This window comes from Artibeus jamaicensis, unplaced genomic scaffold, assembly GCF_021234435.1.
Source record: "Artibeus jamaicensis isolate MK-2021 breed Jamaican fruit bat unplaced genomic scaffold, CSHL_Jam_final contig_387, whole genome shotgun sequence".
In the NCBI taxonomy this organism is placed as follows: domain Eukaryota; kingdom Metazoa; phylum Chordata; class Mammalia; order Chiroptera; family Phyllostomidae; genus Artibeus; species Artibeus jamaicensis.
In genome coordinates this window covers 14,742,509-14,759,781 of record NW_026521812.1, presented here as the reverse complement: position 1 = coordinate 14,759,781, position 17,273 = coordinate 14,742,509, and the positions used below count along the sequence as shown (strand labels likewise).

General features: G+C 38.9%; 1 protein-coding gene across 1 annotated transcript in view; it reads right to left on the bottom strand.

Moving 5' to 3' along the window:
• Positions 1 to 17,273, bottom strand: part of MAN1A1 (mannosidase alpha class 1A member 1) — a 150,773-nt gene that overhangs the window by 96,169 nt on the left and 37,331 nt on the right. The window contains exons 3-4 of the mRNA XM_053664799.1: positions 7,813 to 7,909; positions 5,513 to 5,628 (exon numbers count right to left, since the gene is read on the bottom strand). Of these exons, the coding sequence (XP_053520774.1) occupies positions 5,513 to 5,628; positions 7,813 to 7,909 (213 nt within the window). The remainder of the gene's footprint in view (positions 1 to 5,512; positions 5,629 to 7,812; positions 7,910 to 17,273) is intronic.

Sequence of the window (17,273 nt, the reverse complement as noted above, 5' to 3'; positions counted from 1 at the left end):
ATCCTGGGCAAGTCGTGTATCCTCTGTGAGTCTTGGTTTCCTCATTTGTGGAAGGAACGATGCATCTCTTACAAGGCACTATCTGTCTGGGACTGTACGGCAGGGTGCACAGCGCCTGACCCAGGTAAAGCACTCAACAGAGAGCAGCTGGCACTGCTGCTGTACGGAGACGCTCGGCCTCAGTCACCTTCCGGAGAGGTTGCTGGGAAGTCAGAAACACTGGAATCATAACATTCTAAATGCTAATGCAAACTGATCCATCTCTGACCCTCAGGGGAGTTGTTATTTCTCATAGGCTAAAATCTCTCCTTTAAAATATAGAATCCTGACCAAACCTCCCTTTGGGCTTGATATAATTTATATGACATCTGGATTTTAAAAAGTCAATTTCTATAGTATGAGGATCTTAGGCCATTATTATAAACTTTGGTTTCAATTTCCAAAATTAAAGTAATCTTATTAAATTTAAATGAATGTATTCCTCCGGTTAATATTCATGTAGTGTCTTCTAACGTGTTCTGAAACTTTTCTGTGACTTACCCTAATGACAGAACTGGAGCTGGGACAGAGAGAGGACGGCATGTACGAGGGGAAGCCCAAACAGCCTGCAACACCAAAATCCTGAGGGATTTATCCTACGGGTAAAAGTGAGTTTGGCAGTCTGCTTCCTCTGTGCTTGCTTTCCAGAGCTGCCCTACATGTTCTATGGCTTCTAGTACACAGTCCTATGTGATTTGCAGTTTGAGATGCAGATCCAGGCCTAAATGGCAAGCACCTCTCCGTTAATATCACAACTGATGAGCAAATGGAAGCTGGAAAGTTTTGACTATAGGCATATTCACAAAAATACTTGGGTTGGAAAAGTTACTCTTTAATTTTGACTTTCTTCTACCAATAGCCTCTGACTCAAAGAACATCCTTAACTAAATTCATATAGAAATGTAATAAAATATATGGCAGAACTAAGTTTATACCTAAAATCGAGAGTTAAGTCTTAAAAATCACAGTAAAATTAGGTTTCAGTACTAATCTCTCAAATTATCTTGGGTGTCTTAGACTGATAATTCCCACTTTGAGTGTTTATCCCTTTCCCTATTATTTCTATGCTCTGATTTGATATACATATGTATAAAATTATTAAATTGATAAACATTTCTAAAAGCAAAAAAAAAGTTAAGTCAATAAACCATTTTGTATATCTTCCTCCCCCAATCTTTAACATTATCTTCCATTCTCTACTGAGAAAGGCTTTCTTCAAACCAACACATCATGAGCTCATGGGCGTGAAGATCCTAACCCGATCTGGGTAAGTGGGAAAATGAGTATTTCAAAATATCTCTTTCAGTACAAGTACCTGAAAGACCTCCTCCCACTAGACATGATAGCTTTCAAATAACTCAAGAGAAATGTGGTAGGTTGTATTTGTAAAAGTTTTTGGTTTATTGAATTTTGAGAGAGAGAGAGAATGAATGAGAGATTTGTTTTCCACTTACATATGCATTCACTGCGTTCATTGGGAGATTCTGGTACGTGGCCTGATCAGGGATAGAACCTGTAACCTTGGTGTGTTGGGACGACACTCTACCTGAGCTACACAGCTAGAGTCTAGGTTGTATTTTTTTAATAACCAATCTATTCACCAAAATTATCTATAAAACAACCTGTTTTAATAGATCTTAGTAAATAAAATAACAGACTTGACAGTATTGACTATAGATGTAAGAGCTTCCTCTAAAGGACGGATATGTTGTTCCTTTGCACCTTCAAGCCTTATGACAATCATTTAGAATCCAACTTGTACCAGAATTCTCCTTAGTTATTCTGTGATTCCACACAGCTTGACAGATGCAATTGATCACACTAAACTGAAAATAGCCCTCCTGGAAAAGAACTTTTATTTTTAAAAATATGATAATTGTACTCCGAGTATTTGATACTAATTCTTAGAGACTTTTTAAAAGGTAATTCTCTCTCTCCCTCTTGTAATAATTCTCAGAGACTACTTATTTACTAGCTGTTCTTCCAAATTCCCTGTCAGCTTTCTACTCAATAATGACAAGCCTGGATTTCTCAGCTTGTTCCCGTATGCGAGATACAAGCAGGTTTTCCCACCACAAACCAATGCAGTAACAATGTTTAATAGCAACTGCTCAACTACGATCTGATATTAACTCTCTGTAATAACAACTGTCCCACTACAATCCAGTGCAATGACTGTTTAATAATAACTGTCCACTACTAACATGTTATAACTATGCTTTTTCTTACTGAGAAACATGTTTGAGAGAACATGAAACTTTTCAAAGCCACCGATTAAAGACAGGTAGCTGCCTATAAGCCTTGCCTATGTTTAGGCTTAGTATATACCTTTATTTGTAAAACACTTCAAAGTATGTGTTTTATTAACATTTTAATAAATTAAAAATAAGTATAGAACTCATTTTAACAGATTAGATTGTAATATTAAACAGAGTAACTTAGCGTAACATATGTCCTAGCAGTTTTTAGTTTCCCATTTAAGTGACACCATAAACCTCTTCAGATGAACAAAACGTAAGTTCTCTGAGTCGTAGAGATAGGCAAATACATGTCTTTTCTATGTTAATAGGGTGGTTTTACCATGCAGGTCCAGAAGGGCCCTTAAATAGCAGCCTGATTTATCACTAATAACAATCAGAGAAAGCTGCTCAGTATCCTCTTAAAGCCAAAACCCAAATCATCACTTTAAGCAAGCACTGATTAGCATGCAGATGGAAAAAATTACATAACTCCATTCAACAGGACAGTAAACTTGGTTATATACACCCCATTGGGATGTAGCTCTAAGAGAGACCTATTACAAGTGCAATGGTGAGGCAAGGCACACTTCTTCAGGGCTGTGTGCCTCAGAGCTCCGGACTTTTAGTCAAGTACTCATTCAGGCACTTGACAAAATCCAAAGCCACTTCTTGAGGTCAATTTATATCCTTCAGATAAAGAACCCTACAACTTATTTTCCTGTAAAGTAGGGTAGCATTCATACTAGATAAAAAAAGAGCCTGGAACTTTGAAGCAAATTCACTTTTGCCACCAGTATCTCTGTTACCTAAAACATATGGTGTTCTTTACAATCAAAGACACAATCCAGGTGCCTGTCAAAGATTAGTCTTGGCGTGTCACTGGTTAGTGTCTAGAGCAAGCCCATCATCTTCCTTTGTCATTTGTAACACCTGGCCTCTTGTACAGAGATGTCACTTTACCTCAACATAGAACAAAGCTTTTTAAGAATAATTTTAATGTAACTTTGGCTTTTACTAAGAGTTTACATAAGAAATTGTTATCTGGAGAAAATTTCTACATGGCCTATAAAATTCATAGTTTTCAATATTCCTCATGTAAGGATCTGGGTAATCAGTACTTCCTTAAAGTGATAGTAAAGACAGGGAGCTCAGTACATATGCCCAAATATGAACCTCCTGATCATTTGTATTTATGCTAATGAACATAGGAGTCAGCACAAATCCATTCTGAAAGTAGGGTAGGTAAAACCAAGTAGATCAACGGCACTTGAACTGCAGATCAATTCAAACATATAAAAATATGAAACGCTACAGCCACCCTCACACTCTGTTGGCTTGTCTTCCACTGAGCCTGTCAGGAAGCAGGACAAGACAGCTCCGCTTCTCATTCATTTAATTAATATTTACTGGATACCAATGGAACAATGCACTTAATGAGCACTGTGATACCAAGATTACAACCTAACCTTGGAAGACTCAAATTTTCTATACCTATGTACTTCTCAACTCTGCATTTCCTCTCCAACAAAAACAGGGCCACTGAGTTAGGCAGACCCCATTCAAATCACAGCTCTTGCTGCATGATTCTGGGCAGACAATGCAAACACCTCTTCATCTATAAAAATAGGGAAAATACCACCTTCCCCCTGTGTGGTTATCACAAAGACTAAATAACATAGCCCACGAAAAGAGATTACCTAATATGTCCCAGTACTCTTTAAGTAGTAATTTCCTCGTCCTTTCTGCCTTTTCAAGAAAATCAGCCATAGCTGGGTACTAGGACTACATTTTCTCTTAGACTATAAGCTCTAGGAGGGTAAGTACCTAACCTTTAAAAGATATTTAGTAAATAATTAATGCATGAATTAACTAATGAATGAGTAAGGAATACCCAAGGGTCTGTTTTAGATTCTTTGTCCTAGGATTATTTTTAAATTAAAGCCAGAAAACTCATCCACTGGAGTGTATCCTTAGTCTTCCGTGCAGATCTGTGTACCTCCACAGATACTTGAACTAAATACGAGGCCCCACACGTGAAGTCCTTACTCCTTCTGAATCAAAGTTATTAGGAAGTGTTAGAAGTGTCCACTATCTTTAATTTGGGATCTTTTCCTTGGTGTGCAATGGGTTTTGAGGTATTTGTTAAGAGTAACAGTATACATACAAAAGTTTAAAAAACACTTAAAATATATATCGACAAAATTTTATCATTGAGCATACAGTCAACGAAGTTTGAAGCCTTATTTAAGGGACAGTGGAGGCAGCTACTGGGGGAGATGTGTCAGGAGTTTGGCTGCGGTACACCATGGTATTGCTGCTTCCGCATCAGCTGGGTACGGCCAGGTGGCCTGTGAACACCTTAAACTAAAATTAGGCCATCCCTTATGCCAACGCATGGCTGGTGGAGTCGTAAGAAAATGTAAGTGTCTTATATGATTCCTCAGACAGCCCTCGTGATGAGACCCCCCAGGGCCTTCCCCTCCTGGACCTCTTAGAAATAGAAAAGGCCAGTAGAGCTTATCAAACCCCACTTTTTGTTTGTTTGTTTGTTTGTTTGTTTGAATTGACCAACCTGGCCTTAGCCTGGAAACTCCAAAGCACTCTGCTTACCCTAATAAAGGAATGTGCCCCAGGTGCTGTCTTATAGTCTGTCTGTAGATGCCTTGACTTTCCTCTGTGGCCCCCGGGGACAACCCTTGCACTACCTTGGGACCTGTGAGTAATAAACTTCTGTATTTTAATTTCTCTTGTGGTCTTTTGTTAAACTGCAGCTTCCCATCTGGCACCCTGTGCTTCCCACAGCAAATGTTAATTTAACAAAGTCATAACAATGCACCTTGGCTTAGTGCGAAGCCTGAGCATTAAAGCCACACAGCTGTCATGGAATCACAGTGCACAGTGCAGACTGCGGTGTGGTCTGGGTAGAGCTCCGAGGCTGAGGTTTCTAATCTGTAAAGGTGTGAAAATAATGCCTGGCTCACAGGGCTGTTGTGGGACTTGAATAAGATTACTTGGCACACGCAGACCTAGATAAACATGAATTTCTTTTTTCTTACTTTTAAGTTGCCAAAAAACCAAAGGCACATACTTGTGTCGTACAGGAGGACAACTCAGGAACGTAGTATTATACTACTGAAAAGCTGTACAATCTCTTCCTGCGAGGGCACAACACAATAATCCACCCAGGTTAACTGAGATTTAAAGACTGGATTGGAAACTTCTGTTTAACTTACCACATTAAAATCAAGATTTTCTTCAACCCAGGATTTTGCCTCTTCAAACTCATCTTTCATTTCCATAATAAAGAGTGTGTCCAGAGCATCTACTATTGTTGCTCCTTTGATGTTACCTGAAAATACCAGAAAAAACTGTGTTCAGTAAATTACTTCCAACAGATACCATACATACAAATTGACCATACTCTGGAGAGAGGGTAATACTGAATTTATTAATGAACAGTAATAGTGAACACAGTCTAAAGTCATTCCAGTGAAAGAAAACTTAAAAACGGCACCAAAGCCAAACGAAAAATGTTCACAGGCTATATATAGATGGATACACTAATCTTTAAAGATTCTTCTGAGTTGTAGAAAATAAATCTCTTAGAAATTTCATTTTTGATTGCATTTTCTAGCAGGAAAAAATAGATCTAAAAAAATAGGAGCAACACACATATTAATTTTAATATAATTATATCAAAGTGCACCTGTATAAAACTGTTTAAATAGAATTAGCTCTAAGCTTATTTAGTGATAGCTCTAAGAAACTATTACTCCAACATGGAATTCAACTCCCTCTTTAAAGCCCTCACTGATCCTGACCTCCCCTTCCATTCACCTAATCACTACTGACTCTGATTTATTTCCTCTCAGCTCCCTCGACTTTACATTGCTTTTGTCCTTTCTGTTTTCTATAATAATTATTTACATGCATTTCATTTAGTCTGTAAACTTCCTTAAAATCAAGAAGTCATGTCTTGTTATCTCTATATTCCATAGTAAGAGACTTAGTAGGTTCTTAAGGTTCAATAATAAATTTAAAAACCATCAATATAACATAGGACCAAATAATGTTTGGTTATAACAACTTAACACATAACTGATTTCTTAATGGTATAAGAAAATTTCATAGAGAAAAAAGCAAAAATGAAATTACATTTAAAAAGTTATAATAAACAAAGAAAAAATAAAGGCTTCTGAGTCTGCATAAAGTTTCCAAGCTTCTCTCTTCAATGCCCACTGCTCATCACCTGTGTGAACTGCTGACCATGTTCTCAAGACACTGCTTAAGAAACATCTGAAATCCTCTTAACTGCCACGAGTCCAGGTTTAGGCTCTCCTCTTCTCTAAAATGTGTCACTGTGGTAGGCCTTCTTCCACCCTTCCCAGCTTTCCTTTCCTGTTCTTGCAATGCATGCCCTTCCCTCTACCTGAGATCCCCCTGGTTCCTCAGAACTTCATATGAACATCTACGAACTGCCCACAGCTTTGATAATTCAGTATTTACACGTAAGTCTCTTCAGTGCCCTATGAACTCTGCAAAGCCTTGTATTGTATTTATTAACACCAGTGCAGGCAGTAGAGCCAAACACATGGAAAATCCTAAATGAATGGAAAGCACAGTGCGGTGACTGGGAGGACTCAGACTGTACCCACACCTGGGTTTAAGGCCCACCTCAGCCGGTTATTAGGTGTCTAACACCTGACACATGGTGACAGCTGTTACTGTTGTTTATTATATGATTTGATGCTATATTTGACACTTTCAGTTAAAGTATAGAAAGTAACATTTTCTATGGTGAATTTGGAAGTGTCAGAGTAAGACTTCATTCCCTTCATCTTGTTACTTACAGACTAAACAGTGAGGGTTAAAAAGGAACCCAGTGCAGGGGAAAGAATACTGGGTACCTCTGTGACCCAAGGTATCCAACTAAGCTTTCTGTTACTTAGTGTCTTCACCTCCAGAACAGGAATGCTATTAATACCCACAGTACCGGCCCACAGAGGGCCAGGGAGGATATATGGAAGTTCACATAACTAACCTAATATATCCTCACATTCTCATCCATGTTGTAAACAGGAGAAACCTAGAGCCAAAGTTGAGAGTCACTGAGATACAGTGAAGATCACCATGGCTGGCTGCCTTGGCCAGCTTACTGATAAAGACACAGCTTTCATCTGATAGGAGGCAGTTAACTCAGCCAACAAAATACTCCTCTGCTGGTTATCACCCGCATCACGCTGGGACCTAGAAATCACGATGCTGCACCCATACCCATTAGATTGGAATCTCTGGAGCTCTGTCCTAGGTATCAATATTTTTAAGGTACGCAGGTCGTTCTAACAGGCACCAGTGCTCTGCCGGGAGGACAAACTCTACACAGTCTGTTCAGATAATTCACTGGGTGTGCGCGTGTCCTAGCCACATGGTCTGGAGGGTCACATAAATGTCTACACTACCCACAAGCTGAGTCAATTAAACAGAAATTAGTCATTTGTATTGTGACAAGTGACACAAAGTATATTCTACTCACCAAACAAACTGCTCGAATGGCCTTCTTTTGACACAGGTTTCAGCTCATTTAATCCCCAGGCATAACGTTTATAATTATTCCAGGCATGTTTCATCATCTGAGAAAAGAGGTGGAAATGGGATTATGATTTGAATTTAAATGTTCCTGCTACAATGTAGATCATACATTAAAGACCTAAAGGTTAGAATATTAAAACTCACTGCTTTGTGAAAAAAAGATGATTAATTAAAATGGTAACAATGGTATGAATACCCTAGAACACATATTAATACACATATATACATCACCTCTTATGTTTATAAATGGATATTTTTCTTTTTTGAATCCACTTAATCCTATTTAAGATACACATCATTTTCAAAAGTCAGCTTCCAGCAAGAGAAATTTAGCTTATCCCTAAAAGGATGAACCATTCTTACATTTATCTATTTCATTCTCATGACAGATTAAATCTGCAAAGACTCTATATTTAAAATTCATGCTTTTATACAAGGCTCTCTCTACTTTCATCCTCACGGTATATCACAAACATCCAAAACAAATATCCAAGGTTATTGCTTTAAACACTTTGATTTATCTTGACCAAGTCTGTATAGAAGTATTTTTAAATATCTGCAGGAAATTTAAAAAATGAAACTTTATGGTTATATTTAGATTTTGGAAAACTTCAGCTTACTTTAATATAATCAATCTTTACTAGTATACATATGTGTGCATCCCTATGCAACTGAAGACTGATCCTGTATATTCCCAACCTAGACTCCTTGTATCAGGAAGGTTTTAAAGTCCTAACCTCTCTGTCACCAATTAGTTGCATAATTTTTTCTTTTATAATTCTCAACAAAATTAATTTAGCTACATATAATGAAAACCAAATTAATTTCTCCTGGCTGATAAACAACGTTTTGATCTACTGTGCAAGACATTAACTCTAGCAGAAAGTGAATAATTTTCTAGGGGAGAAATTGTTCTAAGAGTCTGTCAAAATAGTTGTATAACTATTGTATAAAAGTTGTATAAATTTAAAGAATATATATCATTATGTGTGTATACATTTTTTAAAGGGGGACTCCCCAAGTAGAACTTATTCATGCCATTATTCCAAATCCATTAACAACAGCTATTAGAATATGGACATAATCTAAAAATCTTTTAATATGGCTTCATATTTTAAAATCTCTTTTAAAAATCACATAAAGTTATAAATACTATATGAGTTGTTTATCATTAAAAATCTTCAGTGAGATCAATACAATTTTATGAGTAAGACAGTCTGCAGATGTCCCTAACACAATAATATCTTTCATTAACCAATATGTACATTCCTTCCTACCTCACTATGTTTACTGTGCTACTAACAATGGCTCTACCAAATGTGTACTCCCTACGTTCAGTGCAGCATTATTTACAATAGCCAAGACATGGAAACAATGTAAGTGTCCACTGACAAATGATTGCATAAAGATGTGGTACATACACAGTAAAACACTACTCAGCCATAAACAGACTAAATATTGCCATTTGTAACAACAAGGGCAGGTCTTGAGGGTATTAGGCCAACTGGAAATTAGACAGAAATGAATGAAAACATCTGATTTCAATCATATGTGGGATATAAAACAAAAAGTACCAAAAACAAACAAAACAGAGGCAAACAAATTCATAGATACAGACAACAGAATGATGGTTACCAGAGCGGCAGGGGGTGGAGGCGGGTGAAAGGGGAAAAGGGGGTCAATGGAATGGTAATGGAAAGAAACTGGACTTCAGATGGTGAGCATGCAGATGTTGAACTGTAATGTTGTGCACTTAAAATTTACATAATGCCATTACTCAATGCTACCCCAATAAATTTAATGAAAAAATAATTAAAAAAATAACCCTGCACTGTCTGCTGGGAACTCTGATAAATGCTCTACATTCAATATTGTACTACTCCATTTTCATCACAACCCTATGAAATGTGTTTTATTAGCACTGGTACATGCAGAAATTGAAGCTTGGAAGTTAAAATGCAAACAACTCAGCCCAAAGTCGTGACAATTCTCCACAGCTGAGGAGCCAGAGTTCACCCCAGTGTGGCCTGACCCCAAAGCCTTGCCTCCCTTCATGAGTAGGTACCAAAGTCTCCCTTTGGTGAATCGGACTGTTGATCTCAATAAAATGCATATGAGGTAGTGTTTTTAAGATTTTCTCCTTATAAGTTAATTTTACTGGAAAGTATAATAGATTTGAGGGTAAAATAGCCTAATTTACAATCCCAACGATGCCACTGATTGGTCACAATCATGGATGAGTCACAGCTTTTGTGAGACTCCTTTTATCTGAAACACCGGAATTATAATTCCTCAGAGGGTGTATACAGGAAGATTACATGAAGGTGGCCTGTGTGATGGACGGGCCCTGGCACCCTGCTGGGCACACGGTGGGTAATCACACGTTTATCGAACTTTAACCTTATGCTGAAACCAGTTAAATTCACATTGCAGAGACAGAAACCAATGAGCCTCTGGAAAAACTAGGTACATTAAATCCACAAAAACACCTTGAGATTATACCTGTGTTTAATTTGGTTTTGCTCTTAAATGTATGACATTTGATAAATTTTCTGTTCCTGTAAATTTCCAAAAATACGTTATAAATTCAAGAGCCTTTGGAATACACCTGACCAGGTCTGAATGGAAGCCGGTGTCATGTAGATTATCAATGACGCCAAGAAAGCATAAATCTCTCCCTTGGAAGACTGCTGCTCTGTCAAAAGCTATCATTTACAAAATGTGCCACTATCACAGAGCCTACTTGAGTAACCTCTACAGTACACCCTGTGGCATATATTAACTTTTCTTATCTTTTCTTTCCCCAAGGGAAAATCTGACACTAATTGCTTAGCTTTTTACATTTCAAAGTTTCTGTGACATGTTTCTCAAAATGGATTCCTCATCTTGTGGGATCTCTATGAGTTAAAGAAAAAGAAAACAAGATGGTCAAAATGCCCTGAATGGAGCATCAAGAATGGCTTCTCCAGGAATGTAATTTCAGTGACTGGTGACCTCTGAAAATGCTTTACCATGGTAAGGCCCAACACAAGACATCAGGTGTGCGCACACACGCACACAATAACAGCGAGATTGAATTTACAAGTCATATATAAAATGAACTTTTCAACTCAGGTTTATGACTTGCACTGGTATCTGAAAACATCAAAATGCTACTAGCTTCTAATTTCACAGTATTAAACTGCTAACCAGCTAAGGGACCAGGGGGATGCAGGCACTTAATCTCTCCACACTCTGCATGCTTGTGAGCTGATAGGACAAGAAGGTCACTTCTAGAATTCAACTGCCAATGAAGAAGTCCGTGAATAGGATTAATCCTCTCTCTTCACAGGTTCCTTAATTTTGTTTTGTAGTCTTTCATCAAGTTAATTAGGGTTGTACAGCTTGACATCCCAAGAAGGATTAAAATAGGCCTAAACTCGATGTTGATTGGGACTTCACATGTAATACTGAAATGCTTATGAGAGAAGATAAATTGAAAGTAAGCCAAAATTTTAATTTTTGGCTTACTTTCCTGAGTATTTATATTTGTGTTGGTGAAAGGTACAGCTAAGCAAGGTATGAGTGGAAACAAATAAGAGAAAATGGTTTTAAAAATTTCATAATACCAATCCATTATTTTTACCCAGAGAAGTTAGAATTAAGGCATAGAATATTTAAAAATAGCATTAGTTCCCCTTGACTCTGTGCTTATAGAGGATTCTTTGATTAGCATTTTCTTATCATTTGGCATCAGGGCTGAGTAATTATGTAATGCCATTTATTGAGGGTCAGCTAAATTATAAATAATAATATGCTAAAGGACCAGAAGGCAAATGTACATTGTTCCATTCCATTCCATAGAATGGAATTCTATCATTCCATTATAATCTAATAGATAATGTATGGAAGCTTAACATTCTCCTTACATACTCATAAATGTTTATATATATGTAAGAGAACAAAGAGAAAAGTAATTAAATGTTGTGCTGTCGTACCTAACAGTTTGTTTTCAATTTTATGGCCTGACCTAGTCAAGGACATGAGAAACCATGAATAAAGAAAAATATTTTTAGCCCTAGCTGGTTTGGCTCAGTGGATTGAATGCTGGCCTGAGAACCGAAGGGTTGCCGGTTTGATTCCCAGTCAGGGCACATGCCCAGGTTTCGGGTCAGGTCCTTAGTAGGGGGCACTTGAGAGGCAACCACGCTGCTGTTTCTTTTGCTGTTTCTCCTTCCCTTGCTCTCTCTAAAAAAAAATCAATAAATAAAATCTTGGGAAAAAAAAGAAAAATTTGCTTAAAATTTTCTAGGTATGTGTTAGTTTCATAAATTACATTTTAATTGCTAGAAACTACCCTTAGCAATTATTTTTACTGGTCAATGCTTTAATCATATAACCTTAAGTTATTTATAATAGTCACATTGAAAATCCTTTTGAAAATGCCACTGTTTTTGCCAGGCAGGTTACGATATGACCTAGTAATTCCACTTCTGGGTATTTATCCAAAGAAAATGAACACACTAGTTCAAAGAGACATATACACCCATATGTTCATTGCTATGCTATTTACAATAGCATGATATTGAAATAACCTAAGTGTCAACTGACAGATGAATGGATAAAAATGATTTGAATTTATATATGTAATAACCTAAGTGTCAACTGACAGATGAATGGATAAAAATGATTCGATATATATATGTAATATATATATATATATATATATTTGAATATTACCCAGCAATAAAAAACCCCTTGCTATTTGCTACAACATAGATGGACTTAGAGAGTATTATGCCAAGTGAAATAAGTCAAACAGAGAAAGACTAATATGGCATGGTTACCTTTACATATGGAATCTAAAAAAACAAAACAAACAAACAAACAAAAAGAGATTCATAGAAACAAAGACCAAAACGATGGTTGCCAGGGGGGTGGAGGATGGGTGAAAGGTGATGGGGAATATAGTCATAATATTGTAATAAGTTTGCATGGTGACAGATGATTACATTGTAAGGTATAAAAATGCTGAATTGCTTTATTTTATACCTGAAACTAATATCATATTGTATAACAACTATACTTAAATTTTAAAAATCTAGGTTAAAAAAGAAATTTCAACTTAAAGAAAAAGGCTTTCAACTTTCACTGTCCTCTGAAGAAAAAGCTACAAATTCAAGTCCCATTTACAGCCCCTTCCCATTTGCTCTTACACAAAATTTCCATAGTTTATACAGGGCGATATAGGTCCCTGGCCACAGCTGACTGATGCAGGGCCTGGTGCCTGACACAAAGGCAGACAACTGTGAGCTGGACATGACCACTGCAGTGAGGCATCCAGGTGTGACGCTGTCTCTCCAATGGATGGAGCAACCTAATCACCTACCTTACCTATGGGAGTGTCACTGGGAGACACAGAGAATTCAGAGGCTAAAGTGATGTAGAAGCAGAGAAATACAAAACACAAAAAGAGAAAAAGCTATAAAAATAAGCTATGGGGCAACTGAAAGCATAAGGTGAAACCATGAGACAAAAAGCAAGGAGAGAAAAGTAAGAGGAGGCTGGGAGGCAGACACGGGGATTCTGTTGGGTCTGCAGAGCTGCCGTGGAACTGCAAACGATGTTGTTAAATTCTGAATGTTGATAAATGATCTTAACTCTACTCCATGAAACACGGCTCTTTGCCTGCTGAGACTGTTGACTTTCTTCCCCGTGCATCCTTACAGAAAATCTTCTCCTTTACTGAGGAGGAATGAGTAAGAGCAGGTCACAGCACAGGCAGCTGACAAGCTGGGTTCTGAGCGCTGCCACCCCTGACCCTAAGTGAGGCAACTGACCTCTCTGAGCCCACTTCCTGCACCCATAAAGTGTAAATAAATGAAAACACCAGTCTCATTGGTTACGATGATGAATAAATGAAATAATGCATGTAAAGAGCTTAATACATCACATGACACACAGTGCTTGATAAATTATAGGCATTTTAATTATTTTTATTGAGAACCCAAGCATGTCTCTGATCTTTGCAATCTGAAAGAGCCTCACAGTTTTGTGTAGTAACAACACATACTGTAAACGGGGCCAATATACACAAAACCAGGCAAACCTATATAGCACACAAAAATGCCTTGTAAATATGCACAACTGTTTGGTATCCAAAATGGAGGAGAAAAGAATGAAGACTTGCTCTAAAATAAAACGAGTTTTCTAAGGCAATATGTGTCAACTTTGTTTCTGAAAGTTCATATATTGACATTCTTGAAACCTTGACACTTGTGTAGGAGATTTCCCTGAAGGATTTTAGGGCTGCTGCTGTATAAAAAAGGTATGGCCATGAGGGTAAGTAATGCTCAGCTCGCTTTATTGTGTGGTGCTTGGACAGGGCTGCATGAGAGGGAAAGTCTCTGGCAGCATGAGACTGCCCAGAGGATGAAGGGAGGGGGCCCACGTCCCGAATGGGAAAGGCAAGCAAACTCCTAGCCAGAGGGGCTCCCGTGTGTAAGCAAAGTCCCTCAGAGGCATGGTGGAGAGTCTCTGGGTCACAGGACTCCAAAGGGCTACAGCAGCTTGGGACCTTATAACCACAAGGCCCTGTCTTATCAATGGCCAACGTATGCTGGGCAAAGTTTCGAGGGGCATGTAAAGCAAGCAATCTCAGAATGGCTAAACAACTGCTTGTTTGGGCTATTTTAAAAATAACTGGAAGTGTAAAAATTTGGTGTCAGCTAAATTAGGAGCTAACAAAGTGAAGAAATGGGCAACCTCGGGGCCAAAGGCCATCTTTGGCTCATTTATGTAACTGCTTGTCATTTGACACTGAAGGGAAGGTCTGCCGTTTTAGTGACACTCACTTTCCCACTGTGAAGGATGGGGTCTGGTTCAGGGCGTCTAGGGCGGGAGGTCAATCTACCTTACTGATTGTTAAAGTGAAAATTGATGGCCTTTGCTCTTAAAATTATACTCACAGTTAATGTTTTGAAAAACACTAATTTTAAAAGCCTGAGAATTGTGTCCACAGAACTTTGGCTGAAATTCCTTGTTACATGAAAGTAACTTCTAGAACTTACAGATGAAATCTCAACACAAAACACTTTGAGATCATTGTATCAACTTAAAAAAATATTTGGTGGAACTTGCCCATGAAGAAAGGAAAGAAGATCAAAATGAACCTGAGGGAGCCAGGTCACAGCTCACCCAGACCCTCCCTTATCCACTGGGAAAGAATTTTTAGATGTGAACGTCGGACAACAATCGAGACGCCACTTCTCATCTGATGCTATCCCACCACCTACACCTCCCTGTGGGAATGAAGACTGAGAGGACCAGCAGGGAGAGACCTGGGCCAGGGAGAGACCTGGCGCCAAGGACGGCCGTGACAGGCCTGACCTCCCGACCCTTACTGTTCTCATCTTTAAAAAACAGTAATGATACTAAGAAACAGACCACTCTGGTGCAGGATGTTAACAGTGGGGGCGGATGAGGACAGGTCAGGGCAGGGACATTTGGGAACTCTATACTTTCCCCTCACTTTTGCTATGACCCTAAAACCAGTCTAAAAAATAAAGTCTATGTAAAGAAAAGAATAACGTTATCTTCCACAACGCACGGTCTGGAAAGCACCTCTGATAATGTGCTCGGCTGGTAGAAAACAGCCAGTGAGTGCTCCTGGCCTTTGTCCACATCAACTCCTCACTGCCCTGCCAGGTCACAGGAGTTAAACAGAGATATGGAAGGACAGCCAGAAGGAAAGAGGACATGTAACTACACTCTGAGGGGCAGGGCAACATAGGGAGAAGTTAATGAACATAACAGGAAAGAGGCCAATGTCACCTGGAGGTGACAGAATGCAGAGCTTGGTATGAGTCTGCAGTCACAGGCCTTAAGTCTGGGAGAAGCACAGCACTTAGCACCCTTTTATTATGAAGATTCCACCTGAGATAGTCCCGGGAGTACTCTCTGGGCAGTTTTCCACTGAGCAAGAACTGAGTCCAGTTACCTTCTCTCTGTTATCGCCCAGCACAGAGAAAAACCGTCCCAGCTATGACAGTTTCTGATTTTATCCCATAAGAAATTAAAATGCTCATTCATGTGCCTTGATCAATCTCTTCCAAACACTGAAATATATATTTTCAAGATGCTTTTTCCCCATGTCGCAATGACATGACTACTTATTGATCCCAAATGGTGGCAGGACATGAATTATACATGAGGACAGAGTAGGGTGGCCAGATTTAAAAAAATAAAAAGATTGCATGGGGACATACTGATACTGGAAAAAAGTATTTCTGTTTATCTGACATGCAAATTTAATGCAGAGTCCTGCACTTCATTGGGCAACCCCAGGCCAGAGGGATAGAATACATTCAGTCTCTGGTTCTGCAACCAGGGTCAGCTCCCTGGCTTACACCCTGCTTTGATGTGGGCCCAAAAGAGAGGTTGAAAAACTCAAGAACCAGACAGGAATGGAATGACCAGTTCTAGAGCATCTGGAAATGATGGGGAATTTGGCAAAACAAAAGTGAAGACCCTGATTAACGGCACTAAGAAAATACTATGAAAAAACACATAAGCTTGTTTTCAAGTTTTTGAGCCATATTTTCCAGAGGTCTAGAGAAAGAAAATAGTATGCTAGCTAAGGATAAAAAATATATTTTTGAGTCTCAGACACCCATAGACCAGCAGTCTGTACTGCACGCTCTGGTTTACAGGCACAGGTCTAGACCTGACCGCTCTGTGTTTTGGCCTGTGGACACGTCTCTCCCCTCCAGCCTGCTTCCCACAGCTCAGCCAGCAGTGCCGGCTCACTTCTGGTGCAGCCTGTTCTCAGTGCCCGCTCTGGACTGCCCTGGCACCACCATCCAGGCTACCTCTCTGCTAAAAATGAGTGAGGTCTTAGAGACTTGAGATACATAAAGTATTATGCATACACTTCTGAACAGTAATTCTCTTCTTAATGGATGAGTGGTAGGTTCACATTTTAGAAGGCATTTAGAATTCCAAATACTCTGTTCTGCAAATGCAACCACAGGCGCTGCAAAGGGGAACATGACTTAACTGTCAAACACCTATTACAAGGCACTGTGAGAGGAACTTGAAACAACTTACCACACATTTAATCCTTGCAGCATCCTTCTGGGGTCTCGTTAACCCATTTTACAGATGAAGAAGCTGAGGCCCAGCATAGTGCAGAGGAAGAGTAGGCTGTGAACTTTTTCCTTCTAGTTCTTTCCACTTCATCTCTTAAGAGAGCCCTGACATTCTTGCTGCTTGCAAACCTTAAAGACAGTCAGCTGCAGCCTCTGAGCTCTCCTGCTGCTCCATGCATAGAGCGCAGCCTCATCTGGCATCTATGGAGAAAGGCTGGGCCTGGCACCAAATAGCACACACCAAACTGGGCTTGTGAGCTGGCTCAAGGAAGAAACC